Source organism: Pseudorasbora parva, chromosome 8 (genome assembly GCF_024679245.1).
Source record: "Pseudorasbora parva isolate DD20220531a chromosome 8, ASM2467924v1, whole genome shotgun sequence".
NCBI lineage: Eukaryota > Metazoa > Chordata > Actinopteri > Cypriniformes > Gobionidae > Pseudorasbora > Pseudorasbora parva.
Window position 1 is genome coordinate 179,979 of NC_090179.1, and position 18,633 is coordinate 198,611.

Consider the following 18,633-nt stretch of genomic DNA (forward strand, 5'->3'; position numbering starts at 1 on the left):
AAGCAGGACCGCTCTGTCAAAAACACACTTCTTTGGTATGATTTGGTGAAGTCCTGTGACAGCAGTGACCGTGGAAATCCACTTTGCGACGCAACTGAAGCGATGCCTTGAAGCTTCCCGTCATTTCTGCGTTCAAATCGGTTCAAATGCAGCGCTGCCTTCCCGGGGCGCGACATAAGTGTTCACAGACGACTGGATCTGCACCTGAGAGACTGTTTACAGCGTGCATTTCCTCTCTCTCCCTCTAGTTACGCGCGCGCGCACCCTTCCGGGAGAAGAGCCCGTACAGCCCATACAAGGACCTTCCGCTCTATTTAACGTCAATTAGAGCCATACTCGAAAAAAACTCGCCGAAACTTGTGAGAAACCGGAAGGAGTATTTTTAACACAGAAATACTCCATCAAACGTCCAACATTAGTTTTTGAAACTTTGTCTATGTTTAGGATGGGAATCCAAGTCTTTAAAGGTGTAAAAAGCTCAGTATGCATGAAACAGCATTTCACCCCCCCTTTAAGTGTTGATTGTGAAGTTAAACTTGTTTGGGCCTCTTGTTACAAACCACCATTGACTAAAAATGTGGGTGATCTTCAGTGGCGCATTTTACATGGAATTGTTGCTATAAATGCTTTTATTTCAGTGTTGAACCCAAGTGTGCAAGATCAATGTCCTTTTTGTGGTGAAAGAGAAACCATTTTTCATTGTTTTATGCATTGTGAGAGATTAAGACCTTTGTTTGTTTTACTGGAGATTTTATTCTCAAAAGGTAATGAAATGTTTACAATGATTGTGTTTATTTTTGGTTTTAAGGATTGTAAAGAAAAAAGGAAGAAAGGACGGTTGTTAAATAAACCCTCTTAGGTTTATATTAGTAGGAAATATAAAATTGCTCATGGTAATAGTAAAAATATTGAATTGTTGTTTAAGGGGCTTATAAAAGCAAGGATAAAGCATGATTTTATCTTTTACTCGCACATGAAAAAATTGGAACTTTTTGAAGAGGTTTGGAGTGTAGAAAGAATGTTGTGCTGGATTGAAAATGAAGCATTGCACTTTGTTGAAGAATTTGACTAATTTAAATATGCCTAATATGTGAATTATGTATTTCTGTTTTTTATGTGATGATGTCTTTTGTATTTGATGAGGTTGTGTAGTAAATAAAAGTGTTGTTAAATCTCATCTCTCTCTCTCTCTCTCTCTCTCTCTCTCTCTCTCTCTCTCTCTCTCTCTCTCTCTCTCTCTCTCTAAAAAAAAAAGAGTTCAAAATTGTACCTTTTAAGGAAGAAGTGGCTGTCACTGGGGTAGTACACTGCTATAAATGCTCTTATTATTTAGTCATTTTTTCTTGTTTCCAGTCCAAATATCTAAAAAATAAATCAAGATGCATTTACTAGATAAATAAAAGGACATACAATATTTTTGCTTGTTTTCTGGGGAAAAATATCAAAATTAAGCAAGTTTTTGTTTAACACAAGCAAAATGATCTGCCAACCCTGGTGGAAAAAGTATACTTTATTGTATTTCAAATATATTCTCTTTTCCGATAGTATAGTAGAAATATACTTACAAAATTGTACCATCTCTATATTAGCATCATATTTTCATAATACAACTTTAACACACTTTAAAATAATTGTATTTTAGTATATTTTCTAAAAATATATTTTAGAAAATATATTCTTTAAATGAAAGTCCAGTGTACTTTTGTAAAGTGTACTTATTTGAACATTACTTTAAAATGTATTTTTTTGTATATTTTAAACTTATGCTCAAAATTGACATTGTAACAAATTAACAATGCACTAAAATGATATTTTAAAAATACATAATTAATATCATTAAGCTGTATATTTAAAGTTAAAGGGGTACTTCGGCGCTGGGAATATGACTCTGTATTTAAACTGGGTCATCAATGTAGTTGAAATGTTAAATTATTTTTGAATTTGGTGCTTTCTAGACTGAGAAAAGACAGAAAATGCTCTGTTTAAATGAGTGCCTGTAGCTGAGCTGAGCTGTGAGTGTGATCTCCATCCCTCATGAGCGGGTTCAAAACATGCGGAAATGGCTCCCTCTGCTGGCTGTAGTCTTTAGCCTTTGACCAAACATTCCTCCTATGATGCAAAAATCGTCAATTTGCACCATAAGAGGAATTTTTCCAGATATAAAATGCATAAAACTCTTGTCAAGCCCATTTTTAAATATATGCAGTGTGCTATAAGCCCTACTTTAGTTGTGATTTAAGTGTAAATATGTTTAATAAGTTTAAACTGGCAAAGAAGAATCGTGTTACAATCGTACACACACATCTATATTAAACCAACAGCACACTTAAAATACAACGCAAGAAAATATGAGTTGAGTAGATGAGTCTTATCAGAATTCAAATGTCTTTTCATTGGTCTCTGACCAATCAGATTGTGTTGCTCAATGCCTGCAGCCAATCAGAGTCAGAGCTGCTGACGGTACTCGTCTGGCTGACGCTCACTCGCAGGAGGTTTGCAGCCTTGCAGGTGAAGTACAATGTTGCGTTACATTAATTATTTAATAAAACACTGAGAGCGGAAAGCGCATTGCTCATTCTTCAGACCAGTTCAATTACGTCACATCACTGCCTGACCTTGATGGTGACGATAAACTGTGTTGGAATAAAATGGCCAAACGTTACGCGATCCCGAAAAGCACCGGTAAGTAATATAATGTCACTAAACGTGAATAAAAAGTTGAATGAACATGCACCTGACCTTATCTGGTATATTCTGTAAACAGATTGCGTTCTTCACGAGTGTTTGCTGTCAACTGTCCCTGATGATGTGTAAGCGGTCATCAGACACAAGTGTAATGAGCAGCTCATCAGAAAATTGAATATAATGTGTAATTTATATTGTAAACCATGTGAAACCATTTATAAAACCCGTTGGGCTTGTTTTAATGAAATGTCTCTTCATTAGTTATGTGTGTTAGATTTGATTTAATTTATTGTAATGTCCTTGAAAACAAATGCATTCAACATTGGGAAAGTAAGTCAGTAAATAATTCATTAAAATGTAAGGTAGCACATTTAAAATACTGTATTGTGTGACATTATGTAATTCAAAGTATATTGTACAATGTATAGCTAAGTAATAACACATTGTATTGTTATTGACTACAAAGTGTATATTTTTAGTAATTTGAATAAGTCAAGGTAAATGAAATATATAATATATTCATAGTATAATAATAATAATAATAATAATAATAATAATAATAATAATAATAATAATAACTTTATTTAATATAGCGCCTTTAAAAGCAGCTTATCAAAGCGCTGTACATAAGAACATAAATTGTATATTGCTTGTGTGTTCTGACGATACTGGTAATTAATTTGTAATTTACTTAAAACACAAATAAAGTATACTATAACACAAAGTGTACTTATAATACAATTATACCATGGTCTGTTTTAAAGGGATCCCCTGGTGTTGAGACTTGTATGGCTTAATATAACATAAAGGATGTCTCTTACTGAATTATGTAGTAGAAAACCCATGAAAGATCTACGTTATTTAAAAAATCGATTTTATATTTGGACCATGGGCGGCGCCATTTTGTTTGCGTTCTAGGTTGATGACGTAGAGTGGTTGAACTCCTCAATCAGCTGGCGTTACCCGTAGCTATTTTTACCACAACGCAACTCGAAAATTGTTTCAGAGTTAAACAAAACCAATGAATTGCTTTGTAATTATACTTAAAACACACTCAAACATACATGTGCACACAAACTCTCTCTCTCACAGACACACACACACACACACCAACAGATCGGCGCGAACACACACACACTGCGTGCGCGCATACATAACCCTCAATCACTATTCCCTGTGTTGATATCTAGACTGTTGATATGCAGTAGATTAACTGTAATGCCTAATGTATCCGGCAGAGGGAAATATCTAGGTAGGACGATGGGATAGGGTAACGTGAGGAAGAGAGGCAGGATGTTTTGGTGATGATGTTGGTTCGTGCATTAAAGTTTGAGCACACGTTCAGTAATTTAAAACCTCAATCTTTAAACTTTCACTTTTAAGACACGAATAACATTCCCTACTTTTGTTCACTAATACAACTTGAAGGAGTGAAGGAAGACGAGTGCGTGAAGTCGGACAGCTGTTGTGTGTAAATTGCGGCGCAACGTAAGACATGTCCACTGGTGTCGGACAACACTACAGATGGCCGTCCCTTCAAATAATGCCCTATTTCAGGGTATAGGGTCGATTTCAGATTCAGCCCCTGTCATGGAGACTGAGCAGCCCAACATCTCGATTGAGACAGAGCAGTCTGTCAGGTGTGTGTGTGCCCGCCCGCCGATCTGTTTGTGACTTGTGTAGGTGAGTTTGTGTGCACATGTATGTTTGAGTGTGTTTTAAGTATAATTACAAAGCAATTCATTGGTTTTGTTTAACTCTGAAACGCTTTCGAGTTGCGTTGTGGTAAAAATAGCTACGGGTAACACCAGCTGATTGAGGAGTGCAACCACTCTACGTCATCAACCTAGAACGCAAACAAAATGGCGCCGCCCATGGTCCAAATATAAAATAGATTTTTTTAAATAACGTAGATCTTTCATGGGTTTTCTACTACATAATTCAGTAAGAGACATCATTTATGTCATATTAAGCCATACAAGTCTCAACACCATGGGGATCCCTTTAATACTCGATTCTGATTGGCTGGAAGGTGTGCAGTAAAACTGTTTAATGCACAGGTAGTTCCAGTCAGTTTGATTACAGTTCGAGATTAATCCGCCACTATAAACACTGGTAACCATAGTAACACAGTTACGCTTGCAAACAGAGTGACAGTGGCAGCTGGCAGGATCAGCCACAGAGTGACATGAGACATGACGTGACACACAGAAGCCAATGGCACATATGTCACTATGCGCAGATATGTCCGCGTATACATATCTATAACTATGGGAGTATTGGCACCTCCGTGGCACATGCGGTCTTCATTGTCATGTCACTGACATTATCGCGACACACACTGACACCTGCCATGTCAGTGTGTGGGAATGTCAGTTGCGGAACATGTCGCCGTGTGTCGTGCGTTTTTTACATTCTATGATGGCCGTGATAAGACGATACTGAAAAAGACACTGACAGACTCGAGCACCTATATTAATATTTACTTTAATGCATTAAATGTAATGTGTCTTTATAGGTTGATGTAGGGTTTATTTCACTCTAGGCTACATAATGATGATTCGTTCAAATAAAGATTGCCTTGTCACTGCAGTGTTGCCTGTCATTCATAAATTATTTTAATAAATCCAAATCATCATTAAGTTATGTTCGATTTGCTTAAGCAACGAGGGGATCTTCAGACTGACAGAAGAGATCGCGAACGCCTCTCTCTCTCTCTCTCTCTCTCTCTCTCTCTCTCTCTCTCTCTGATCTTTCTCTCTTTCTTTTAATAATGAATTTAAATAAATGTGGTAATTTGTTCATATAAAAACATTTCGATGGCTCTACTTTATTTAAAGCGACGGTGTGCTAGAACTAACGACGTACGAAAACAACGATCATTTTAACCCGTCTCTTAAAAAACATCAGTTACAGCTTTAACTTGTTTTTAACTTGGCAAATAACCATGGTATGAGCGGGATAATCCACGGCTAGCCATGCATTAAATGATTTTAATGCATGACCTAGAGGCAACCACTCTCTGCTTCGCGTCGGGCGGTTCTTCGCCTCTACGCCGTGCATTAAAATCCTTTAATGCATGGCTAGCCGTGGATTATCCCTTACTTAAAGTCTAATATAACACGAATAAAGTATACTTTACAAATAAAATATACTTAACACAAATAAAATATATTTATAATACAAATAAAGCACATTTAATATCACTAAGCACGTAATTAGTACCTATACTTAAAGTGTACTAAGCATACTTAAAGTTGTGCTTTAACACAATTTAATTACAACTTAAATATACTTAGTACAAAATTAGTTGTGTCAAAATAGCACACTTCAAGTTAACTAGTCATTAACACACTTCAAGTACACTGAAAATGAGTCTGCAAGTATACTTAGTATACTTTTTTCACTATAGGGAATGGGGTAAGAAAAATAATCTTATTTCTGATTGAAATCTTGTTTTTTTCCCCGTCCCAAACAGAAATAAGATTATTTTACTCACCCCATTGGCAGATAATTTTGTCTGTGTTAAGCAAAAACTCACTATATTTTGATATTTTTCCCCAGAAAACAAGCAAAATCATATCATATCAAGCATATCATACAATATCAAACAAATAATGTCATTTTACTGATCTAGTAAATGCATCTTGATTTAAGAATTGTTAGATATTTTGACTGGAAACAAGAAAAATATACTAAATAAGAAGAGCATTTTTTGCAGTGTACCCTTGAGTAGAGGAAAACAATTATATAATTGTACCCCAAAGACAAATTGGGCTCCTTCAAAGGTACAGTTATACGTTTTGTTCCCCAAGAAACAAAATTGCACCTCCATTGTTAAAAAAAAAAAAAAAATCCTGAGAGTGTACAGCAAACTTTCTGCACTACTGGCATCAGAAAAAATAATTGAGAAACTTCAACTGGTCAGACGAACACAAAGTCCCACCATGAGCAGAGGTTGAGGTGATGGGCTGATCAAACAAACAACTCTTCACTTTTTACAATCTCTCCAAGGAACATTTCACCCAAAAATTAAGATGTGAAGCATTGCTCAAATCAGAATGTATAGCCGTGGTGTTGAATTGACCCAACCACTGGTTCACTGAAAAACCTCAGTTTGTGTTCCACAGAAGAGAGGCTGACATTTAATTGTTGGGTGAACTTCTCCTTTTTATTCTGAGAGACTTTACGTCTGAGGAATGTGCTCTGTCAGACGGTACCTTTAATGGTGTCCCCTATGACCGTCCTGGTAAGGTCAGTGACGGAGCTCCAGGTGTCCCCGTGGTCACTGCTGGACACATAGCAGAGCCGCGTCACGTTCTTCCCTGTGATTAACTGGTAAGACTCAGAGGTGTGACCCAGAACCGCGATGAAGAACAGGAAGATGGTGCCCGTGAACTCATCATAAACGGGGCACGGGTTCATTGAGCGGTGGCCCTCCAGTCGAGCGCTACTCAACACCTCCATGTCCTTCCACTGAGGACACAGATAAGAGGTGTTTTTGATTATGAAAAACATATCATGTAATAGTGATGTCATATGTTGTCATGCGCCTTACATCCACGTAGTTTTTGTAAAACGTGCCCTTGCGCATGACCAGCAGATGTGCTTGAGCGTCTGCCGGAGTCAGCCTCTCCTCACAGAAGGCCAAGAAACGGCTGGAGCGAGGAACGTAGATCAGCGCCGGCACGCGGTACGTGACTCCACTCGGCTCCTTCTGGAAAAGCATGGATCGGGCTGGGAAGTACCGAGACGCCATAGCATCACCTAACTGAAAACACAAGAATAGTTCACGTCAGTACCCTTTTTCATTTACTCCAAACTCCAATGCAACATTTTAAAAAGAACTGTGAACCGTGAAACGAAATAGATGCCCGAGGTGGCTCGGGCATCTATTTCGGATGCCTCCTGGACGCCTTCCCAGGGAGGTGTTCCGGGCACGTCCCACCGGGAGGAGGCCCCGGGGAAGACCCAGGACACGCTGGAGGGATTATGTCTCCAGGCTGGCCTGGGAACGCCTCGGGGTACCCCCGGAGGAGCTGGAGGAAGTGGCCAGAGAGAAGGAAGTCTGCACTGTAAAAAAAATCCCCGTAAAATTTACGGTAAAAAAACGGCAGCTGTGGTTGCCAGAAATATACCGTAAAAAAATACGGCAGTTACGTTTTAGTTTTTACGGGGCAACAACATATAATTTAAAGGTTTATAATGTCGTAATTACGGCTATAAACTGTTTATTTTACAGTTCAAAACCATATAATTTGAAAGATTATATTTTTGCACAGTGCACTATAAACAATTACGGTAAATATAATATTATTATAATGTAATAATCACGGTTGAAAACCGTTTATTTTACCATTCAAAACTGTACACTGTAAAAAAATACCCATCAAATTTATGGTAAAAAAACGGCAGCTGTGGTTGCCAGAACTTTACCATAAAAAATACAGCAGCAACGTTTTAGATTTTATGGGACAGCAGCATAAAATTTAAAGGTTTATAATGTCGTAATTACGGCTATAAACTGTTTATTTTACAGTTCAAAACCATATAATTTGAAAGATTATATTTTTGCACAGCGCACTATAAACAATTACGGTAAAAATGTTTTAACTGAAATAATATTAAATTACCAACTTATTGAAATGCTGATATCTGTTATGTACCTTTGATATAGATTGACAGCCACCAATTACAGTGGTGATGAGAATCACATGATGAATCAAAGCTCATCACACGCAGCTTTTGGAGAGACAATATTAACATATAGAAGGTGCACACACAAACACTAAACACCAAACACCATCATGGTAGCACACATGATGTTTTAAAAATGCAATAAACATTAATTTAACAACATTAGATGTAAAATAAAACCTTAATGTACATAAGTGATTAGAAAAAACTAAGAAGAAACATAGTTAATTTAATGAAAATGCATCAAATGCGAAGTGTCACGTGGGGAATTCTGGGAATGTCAATTTACGGTTTTTCACTGTTAATTACACAATGACCTGTTCTTTTCACTTCGAAAAACTGTACATTTAACGGTGTTTTACTGTTAAATAAAATAAAATGTATAACATTTGTAAATTATACAGTTTTAACCTGTAAAAAAAATGGTTTTTAACCGTAATAATTACATTATAAACCTTTAAATTATATGGTGCTGTCCCGTAAAACCTAAAACCTTACTGCCGTATTTTTTACGGTAAAGTTCTGGCAACCACAGCTGCCGGTTTTTTACCGTAAATTTTATGGGGAAAAACTGTTGTTTTTACGGGAAAACGCTGGCAGCTGCCGTTACCAGAGAATTATGAAACTATGCACACTATGAAATTCAAAATTAGGCGTGGTTAGAGGAGGCACTGGTTTTTTTTTTTTTTTTTTTTTTTTACATAAATATAAATATAAAACCAGTAAGTATTACATAAAAATGTAAAGACTAAAAGAAAAAAGGAAACAAAAAGCATAAAATTTGATGTATTTATATTGCATATAAATTTTCAATGGATTTTTTTTTTTTTACATAAACAAAATAATAAACTTAATGTGATTCATATTTGTAAGTATACACAGATTAAACGGGTAAGATTTGTGTAATTGTATTAATAAACTGAATGTGATTGATATATGCCAGTTATACGTAAATTAAACAGGATGGAAAAGCACACCGAAAAATGCTCATGTTAAATCAACACTTCCCGGTGTTCATGTGTGTGCTCACTACTGAGTTAACCTCTTAACCCTCGCCCTGCCCTGAGAAATAAATAAAAAAATGACATACCCCAAATAAAAATGTCTGCAGCTCTTAAACCCTATGGTCTATATCCATAAATGTGGTCTTATTTTAAACTAGACACTTTAAATTATGTTACCCAAAAGTCATAATAACTCAAAGTAGTATAGGGACAGATTAAAACAAGGGGAAATATGCATGTAAGTGACTCACGTTTTTATTTTTTTATTAATCCCTTATGGAAAAAATTTTTAGATTTTAATTTTAATGCCCTGAAATAACCTAAATATAAAACTGAATGTCTGATCATGCTTTGATTAAAATTTGAGGACGATTCTCTCAAAAATGTAGCTTCTGTAAGCTTTTATGTCAAAAAAGACTGGGCGTCCTTTCAATAAAGTCCAATTATATTAGAACATTTGTGTAATAGTAAAGAGTATTTTTTATTCAAATAAATCTGCAATAAACTGCTAATTATAATGCATTTGCAGTCCCTGATAACTAAAACAACTATTTACAGAATTTACCAGTGTAAAAAAACTCATTTAGTTGATAAAAAAAGTCTCTTATTTAGTCTGCGCGTTGTGTGTAAGTGTGTGTGCTTACACTGGCAGGCGCTGGATACGATGAATGAAAACTGTGAAGACGACGCTAAGTAACAGCTAAGTAAGCATGAGGTATTCACTAATGCTTCTTACGACATCTCTTACATAAACTACGCAAAATATTGTCTTTTGATTCGTTACTACATCCATCAATCAAATCTATGCTGGCTATGCATTGGCTAGGCATTGACTGGCTTATCCAACGAAGGACCGGCGAGTTTGACTGACAGATGCATCACCCAGTGACGCGCTCCCTTTCTAGCAAGTTTCCTAACCGGGCTTGTGATTGAAGGAAAGAGACATGGGAGGGTTTAATATGACCGGAATAGTCCACAGTACAGGGGAGATTGTCAAAATAAGGCTTACAATCGCTATTTCATTGAAAATGGACATGATTGATTACTCTTAACGCAAAACGCTTATGCAAACAACGGAGGATTTTTAGTTTTTTCCCCTTATTTTTTCGTTGTTTTGGATTAAAAGTGGGATGCATTTTGAAGAGTGGACTCTTACACAGACATGTATGCTGTTGTTTCGTGGATTCGTCCGATCTGATCTGAACGTCAGGAGATGAAAGATGAGTACCGCGTTCATTATGCTAATGTTTAAATAGCCACTGCTTTAGCATTTAATTTAACCCTTTCCTCTCTGGTGTATTTATTGCAAAAACGAGTTCAGAACATGAATCTTGAGTGTTTTAGCTTTCAAATGATGCATAGTTTGTGATAGTTGATTGAACAGTTTGTATAAAACAAAAGTAATTATAAGTAGAGACACGCCCACTTGCGTCAGACGCCCCGCCCACGATCCGGTGCGGATTAAGAAGTTAAAGTACCATTGAAGCAGTGTTGATGTTAATGAGATAATTAAGTGATGATTGAGCATTAATGATGAACACCTGATGATAACCATGATGGTGAACAGTGTTTTCTTTAGTTGGGCTCTTGACCCTTATCTCTTTCACATTAATTTTCTGGCTGCTTTAACTGTGTTTGTAAAGCACTTTTGTTAAAGCATGGAAAGCCAAGAAAGAAACATGGCCAGATGATTTGGCTCTTTAATGGTGATTATATAATCGTCATGTAGTGGTTGAATCACTGAGCTCATTCAGATTCTAATGCTCTGGTTATAAAGGTGATGTGCCGTATGTGTAATAATAGCCATGTGGTTTGCAGTATGATATCCAGTATGATTGTTGTAATCAAACAATATGCAGGTTTATAAAAAAAAGTTTTAAACTACAGCATAATTTAGACGCACACAGACATCAAGAATCAGTGTATGTATCTCTACAATGGTGACAAGCAAAAAAAAAAAAATTCAGATAAACATCTACTCTTAACATGAAACAAGCAACTATAAAACGTCACAAGAAAAACAGCAAAAGTAAAAAATAAATAGTAAGAATCAAAGAAAATTTGTCAATTCAGATGGATAATTAATTCATGCCGCAATGCATGCTGGGACCCATGGGAGAGTTTTGATTGGTGGTACCCAGCATGCACTGCAGCATGAAGCTTTTCATTGATTGTCACCATTGTTGAGATTCATACACTGATTGTTGATATCTGTTTGTGTCTAATGATTGCCATAGATTAAAACCTTTTGCACACTTTTTTATTTTTAGCTCTGCATATTATTAGATTGCCACACCATTGCTGAAACTCATGCTGTAGAACGAAATAGCTAGTTGGCCACTATTATGAATAAAACAAAATTAACACACATAACAAGGACCTTCGACTCTGAAAAAGATCAGTGATCACTAGATGATGATTATAGCATCATGAACAACAAGCCAAATCACCTGGCCATGTCTTTGCTTTGCTTTCCATGCCATAACAATAGTGCTGTAAACACAGTTAAAGCAGCCAGAAAACTAATGTTGGAGAGTCAAGGGTCAAGAGCCCAACTAAAGAAAATACTGCTCACCATCATGGTGACTTCAAATATAACTATTATTTTCATTAAAACATAAATTACACAAATAAAGTCAGTCTGGTTGGTAATGTGTGACGCTGGTAATGCTGTTTGTGGAGTTGTTTAATCCTCTGATGGGATCTTCAGAGATTTAATGTCTTCTTTTATCTTCAGTTGATTTCATCTAAAGCTGTGGCTGAAGTCAGATGTAGTTCTCGTGTTTCTCTTTCCTTCAGTGATTCTGATTGTTATCATCAGGTGTTCATCATTAATGTTCAATCGGCTCTTAATTATCTCATTAAGGTCAACACTGGTTGAATAGTACTTTAACTCAGTAGTGAGCTTCTCATCTGAGAATCTTACCTGTTTCATTTATGTTTGATTTACAAATAAGATTTTCATTAAGTTTATTAATTTGTTTGTCAAAATTACATAATCAAAATGCATGGAACATTTATATGCAATTCAAATACATGTTTAGACATTTTTAAAGTGCATAAACTTGTAAAATGACTTACATTTCTAAGAACAACTGACTAAAACATAAGTTTTTACAATATTTAGATATCAAATTAACAAAATAGTTTTTAAAGTATTACAGTATTTCTCTGTTGTTGATACCAATATTTGTAGGCTTAACAAACAAATTTGTTTATAATCACATATTGTTGTAAATATAACACAATATTCTGTTTAACAGTTTACAAAAGTTCATTGTGATTTAAACAAAAAATATATGTCTTTGGGGTTCTAATAATATTCTGTTGGGATTTTACATTGTTTTTTTGTAAATGTTACAGGCATAAGGTTAGATCTATTACAGTTATTCACCGTATATAGTACGGAACCTGTACTGTTTCCTACGGAAACTTTCTGTTTAGCAAATAACAGTTTTTAACCGTAGAATATTACAACCTTACACCGTTAAAATCACGGCCGTTTTTTAGAGTGTGGGCGTCTCTGCTTAGACTGTTGCCCCCGCGACCCGGCCCCGGATAAGCAGAAGATGATGGATGGATGGATGGCTGTGAACCCATAAATATTTCCCCTCCACAGGTTTGATGTTTTTCAATAATCACATCCCGAATATGCAGAAGATGTTCAGTGCATGGTGGCTTATTGGGGTATCGTTATTATTTCTAAATTAATCTCTAGAGTGAATGATTCAGTGACTCACTCATAAAGACTTCACTTGTTTCATTACTGGATGAATCAGTGTTTTTGAATGAATCTCTTGAGTGAATGATTCAGTGACTCACTCATAAAGACTTCACTTGTTTCATTACTGGATGAATCAGTGTTTTTGAATGAATCTCTTGAGTGAATGATTCAATGACTCACTCATGAAGACTTCACTTGTTTCATTACTGGATAAATCAGTGTTTTTGAATGAATCTCTTGAGTGAATGATTCAATGACTCACTTATAAAGACTTCACTTGTTTCATTACTGGATGAATCAGTGTTTTTGAATGAATCTCTTGAGTGAATGATTCAGTGACTCACTCATAAAGACTTCACTTGTTTCATTACTGGATGAATCAGTGTTTTTGAATGAATCTCTTGAGTGAATGATTCAGTGACTCACTCATGAAGACTTCATTTGTTTCATTACTGGATGAATCAGTGTTTTTGAATGAATCTCTTGAGTGAATGATTCAATGACTCACTCATGAAGACTTCACTTGTTTCATTACTGGATAAATCAGTGTTTTTGAATGAATCTCTTGAGTGAATGATTCAGTGACTCACTCATGAAGACTTCATTTGTTTCATTACTGGATGAATCAGTGTTTTTGAATGAATCTCTTGAGTGAATGATTCAATGACTCACTTATAAAGACTTCACTTGTTTCATTACTGGATGAATCAGTGTTTTTGAATGAATCTCTTGAGTGAATGATTCAGTGACTCACTCATAAAGACTTCACTTGTTTCATTACTGGATGAATCAGTGTTTTTGAATGAATCTCTTGAGTGAATGATTCAGTGACTCACTCATAAAGACTTCACTTGTTTCATTACTGGATGAATCAGTGTTTTTGAATGAATCTCTTGAGTGAATGATTCAGTGACTCACTCATGAAGACTTCATTTGTTTCATTACTGGATGAATCAGTGTTTTTGAATGAATCTCTTGAGTGAATGATTCAATGACTCACTCATGAAGACTTCACTTGTTTCATTACTGGATAAATCAGTGTTTTTGAATGAATCTCTAGAGTGAATGATTCAATGACTCACTCATAAAGACTTCACTTGTTTCATTACTGGATAAATCAGTGTTTTTGAATGAATCTCTTGAGTGAATGATTCAGTGACTCACTCATGAAGACTTCATTTGTTTCATTACTGGATGAATCAGTGTTTTTGAATGAATCTCTTGAGTGAATGATTCAATGACTCACTTATAAAGACTTCACTTGTTTCATTACTGGATGAATCAGTGTTTTTGAATGAATCTCTTGAGTGAATGATTCAATGACTCACTTATAAAGACTTCACTTGTTTCATTACTGGATGAATCAGTGTTTTTGAATGAATCTCTTGAGTGAATGATTCAGTGACTCACTCATGAAGACTTCATTTGTTTCATTACTGGATGAATCAGTGTTTTTGAATGAATCTCTTGAGTGAATGATTCAATGACTCACTCATGAAGACTTCACTTGTTTCATTACTGGATAAATCAGTGTTTTTGAATGAATCTCTAGAGTGAATGATTCAATGACTCACTCATAAAGACTTCACTTGTTTCATTACTGGATAAATCAGTGTTTTTGAATGAATCTCTTGAGTGAATGATTCAGTGACTCACTCATGAAGACTTCATTTGTTTCATTACTGGATGAATCAGTGTTTTTGAATGAATCTCTTGAGTGAATGATTCAGTGACTCACCCATGAAGACTTCACTTGTTTCATTACTGGATGAATCAGTGTTTTTGAATGAATCTCTTGAGTGAATGATTCAGTGTCTCACTCATGAAGACTTCATTTGTTTCATTACTGGATGAATCAGTGTTTTTGAATGAATCTCTGGAGTGAATGATTCAATGACTCACTCATGAAGACTTCACTTGTTTCATTACTGGATGAATCAGTGTTTTTGAATGAATCTCTTGAGTGAATGATTCAGTGACTCACTCATAAAGACTTCACTTGTTTCATTACTGGATGAATCAGTGTTTTTGAATGAATCTCTTGAGTGAATGATTCAGTGACTCACTCATGAAGACTTCATTTGTTTCATTACTGGATGAATCAGTGTTTTTGAATGAATCTCTTGAGTGAATGATTCAATGACTCACTCATGAAGACTTCATTTGTTTCATTACTGGATGAATCAGTGTTTTTGAATGAATCTCTGGAGTGAATGATTCAATGACTCACTCATAAAGACTTCACTTGTTTCATTATTGGATAAATCAGTGTTTTTGAATGAATCTCTTGAGTGAATGATTCAATGACTCACTCATGAAGACTTCACTTGTTTCATTACTGGATAAATCAGTGTTTTTGAATGAATCTCTAGAGTGAATGATTCAATGACTCACTCATAAAGACTTCACTTGTTTCATTACTGGATAAATCAGTGTTTTTGAATGAATCTCGAGTGAATGATTCAGTGACTCACTCATGAAGACTTCATTTGTTTCGTTACTGGATGAATCAGTGTTTTTGAATGAATCTCTTGAGTGAATGATTCAGTGACTCACTCATGAAGACTTCACTTGTTTCATTACTGGATGAATCAGTGTTTTTGAATGAATCTCTTGAGTGAATGATTCAGTGTCTCACTCATGAAGACTTCATTTGTTTCATTACTGGATGAATCAGTGTTTTTGAATGAATCTCTTGAGTGAATGATTCAGTGACTCACTCATAAAGACTTCACTTGTTTCATTACTGGATGAATCAGTGTTTTTGAATGAATCTCTTGAGTGAATGATTCAGTGACTCACTCATGAAGACTTCACTTGTTCCGTTACTGGATGAATCAGTGTTTTTGAATGAATCTCTTGAGTGAATGATTCAATGACTCACTCATAAAGACTTCACTTGTTTCATTACTGGATGAATCAGTGTTTTTGAATGAATCTCTTGAGTGAATGATTCAATGACTCACTCATAAAGACTTCTCTTGTTTCATTACTGGATGAATCAGTGTTTTTGAATGAATCTCTTGAGTGAATGATTCAATGACTCACTCATAAAGACTTCACTTGTTTTATTACTGGATGAATCAGTGTTTTTGAACGGATCTCTTGAGTGAATGATTCAATGACTCACTCATAAAGACTTCACTTGTTTTATTACTGGATGAATCAGTGTTTTTGAACGGATCTCTTGATTAAACGATTCAATTGCATTTTTTTATTTTTCAATGACATTTTTTTAAATTTAAACACAATTTTACGTTAATTTTAATTATTCAGATTATTATCGATTACTAATTATGATTCCAATAGGGTAAAAATATATATATTTTGATATTCACATTTACGCATCATAGCAAAATATTTAAAGGGTTAGTTCAGCCCATAATAAAATGTCTGTCATTAACTCCTCTCGCTAATGTCGCTCCACACCCGTAAGACCTCCGTTCATCTTCACACACAGTTTAAGATATTTTAGATTACAAACTGCTGAAATCACGTGACATTGGCGATCCGAATCATGAATCGATTCACTGATTCATAACCGTTTGAATCTTTATTTGAGGATTGAACACAAACCCGGAAGAGAAGCCAATGCTGAATAAAGTCGTAGTTTTTGTTATTTTTGGACCCAAATGTATTTCTGATGCTTCAAGAGACTCTAATTAACCCACTGATGTCTCATATGGACTACTGTGATGATGTTTTTATTCCCTTTCTGGACATGGACAGTATAGTGTGCATACACTTGCATACGCTCTCGGACTAAATATAAAATATCTTAAACTGTGTGTGAAGATGAACGGAGGTCTTACGGGTGTGGAGCGACATTAGGGAGAGGAGTTAATGACAGACATTTCATTTTGGGCTGAACTAACCCTTTAATTGTAGTTGAATACCATGAACACAAATCAAAAGACTGAAGAACTCTTACATGAGGAACATTTGCCAATGGTTTAAAAATACCATAAAAACACCTAGCCTAACTAATTTCAAGCAGGGTAAACACTCAGTAATTTTAAAAGAATAAATAAATATTAGCATATCTACAAATAATTATGACAAAGATACAACCTGTTTTAATAATATCCTGTTTTGTACAGGAACTAATCAAATGTAAAATAACACTGCAATTTTCTGTTTGTTTTTAGTTGTATAATGTAGTTCAGGAATATTAGGCTGCTGTCCCTTTAAGAGCTGCACGGATCCAGTATACTGATACACACCCATTCTGTGTTCACGAGGATATTTGAACCGGAACAGAAAACAGTGTGTGAGTCTTCTTGTGCGTCATATTAAAATGCACACAAAGATTCCTGACCTCAAGTTTACGACTCATGACCATAAGCATTCAGCTCCACAACTGTAATCGATTCTCGATTCCCAACCCTATGGCTTGCATTTGCTTTTCTGAGCTTGACAGCTCGAGCTTGCCATCTGATTTTCATGATGTAGAAAGAGCAGCACTTACATTCTGCTGAATATCTCCTGATGTTCAAACTAAGAAAAGCCTTCTTAAAGTCTTCAAGCTTTGAAGGAAGTAAAGTTACTGAAGTTAAAAATGATTAAAAAAGTGCAGACACACACACACATGACACATGCAGAAAGTGTGAGAGTCAGTGAGAACTATTGTGTTAAAGAAAGACAGAGGTGTTCATGTCAGCATTTTCACAAAAGGCCGCTGAAAAGCAAAGCCTGCCAAGCTTTGTACTCGTTCTTTCTTCACAATAGTTTGTTCATCACAAGCGTAGTTAGTATGAAATACACACAAAAACTATTTATAAATAATTCCTGATAATATTGCTGTGATAATGACAATAATCACTGTAAATAAACAAAATGTCATGTCTACAAAATGCACTTTCTGGTGTGGACGAGCATGAGCAGTTTCAGTCTTTGCTTTTAAAACATGTTTTCATTTTCTCAAATCATTTACAAGAATATAACAATGCCTTTAGCTTGAAGAAATCAGCAAAGACCAGAGGACGAAGAGGATACTTACAGCAGACAGGCAGGAGAGACGAGTGTGTGAGATGAGCGTTAGAGACGCGGATGTGTGAGATCAAGAGTGTGTGAGATGAGCGTTAGAGACGCGGATGTGTGAGATCAAGAGTGTGTGTTAGTCTGTGACAGCACACCCTCGTCCATCAGATGGGTATCATTCAACACTGTGTGTGTGTGCATTGATCCAGAAGCAGACAGAAGGGCAAATAAAGCCCTCCAACATGACATCTGCATCTGTTCAGCCCGGGATGTTTCAGACAGGGACACATTCATATAAAACAAAGTTTATAAGTATTATTTTTTATTTATTTTTTTAGCTAAATAGACTAAAACGACCAATTCACTGGGCTAAACCGACCCAATCGCTGGGCTAAAATGACCCAAACACTGGGATTAAACAACCCAAATGCTGGGTTAAAATGACCCAATCACAGGGTAAACCAACCCAATCACTGTGATAAAACGACCCCATCGCTGGGTTAAAACAACCTAATCGCTGGGCTAAAATGGCCTAATTGCTGG

General features: G+C 35.7%; 1 protein-coding gene across 1 annotated transcript in view; it reads right to left on the reverse strand.

Moving 5' to 3' along the window:
- neu4 (sialidase 4) overlaps positions 1–18,212 on the reverse strand; it is a 30,850-nt gene extending 12,638 nt beyond the window's left edge. The window contains exons 1-3 of the mRNA XM_067449909.1: positions 18,110–18,212; positions 7,244–7,456; positions 6,906–7,161 (exon numbers count right to left, since the gene is read on the reverse strand). Coding sequence (XP_067306010.1) covers positions 6,906–7,161; positions 7,244–7,444 — 457 coding nt within the window. The 5' untranslated portion in view covers positions 7,445–7,456; positions 18,110–18,212. The remainder of the gene's footprint in view (positions 1–6,905; positions 7,162–7,243; positions 7,457–18,109) is intronic.
- Positions 18,213–18,633: the final 421 nt, after the last annotated feature.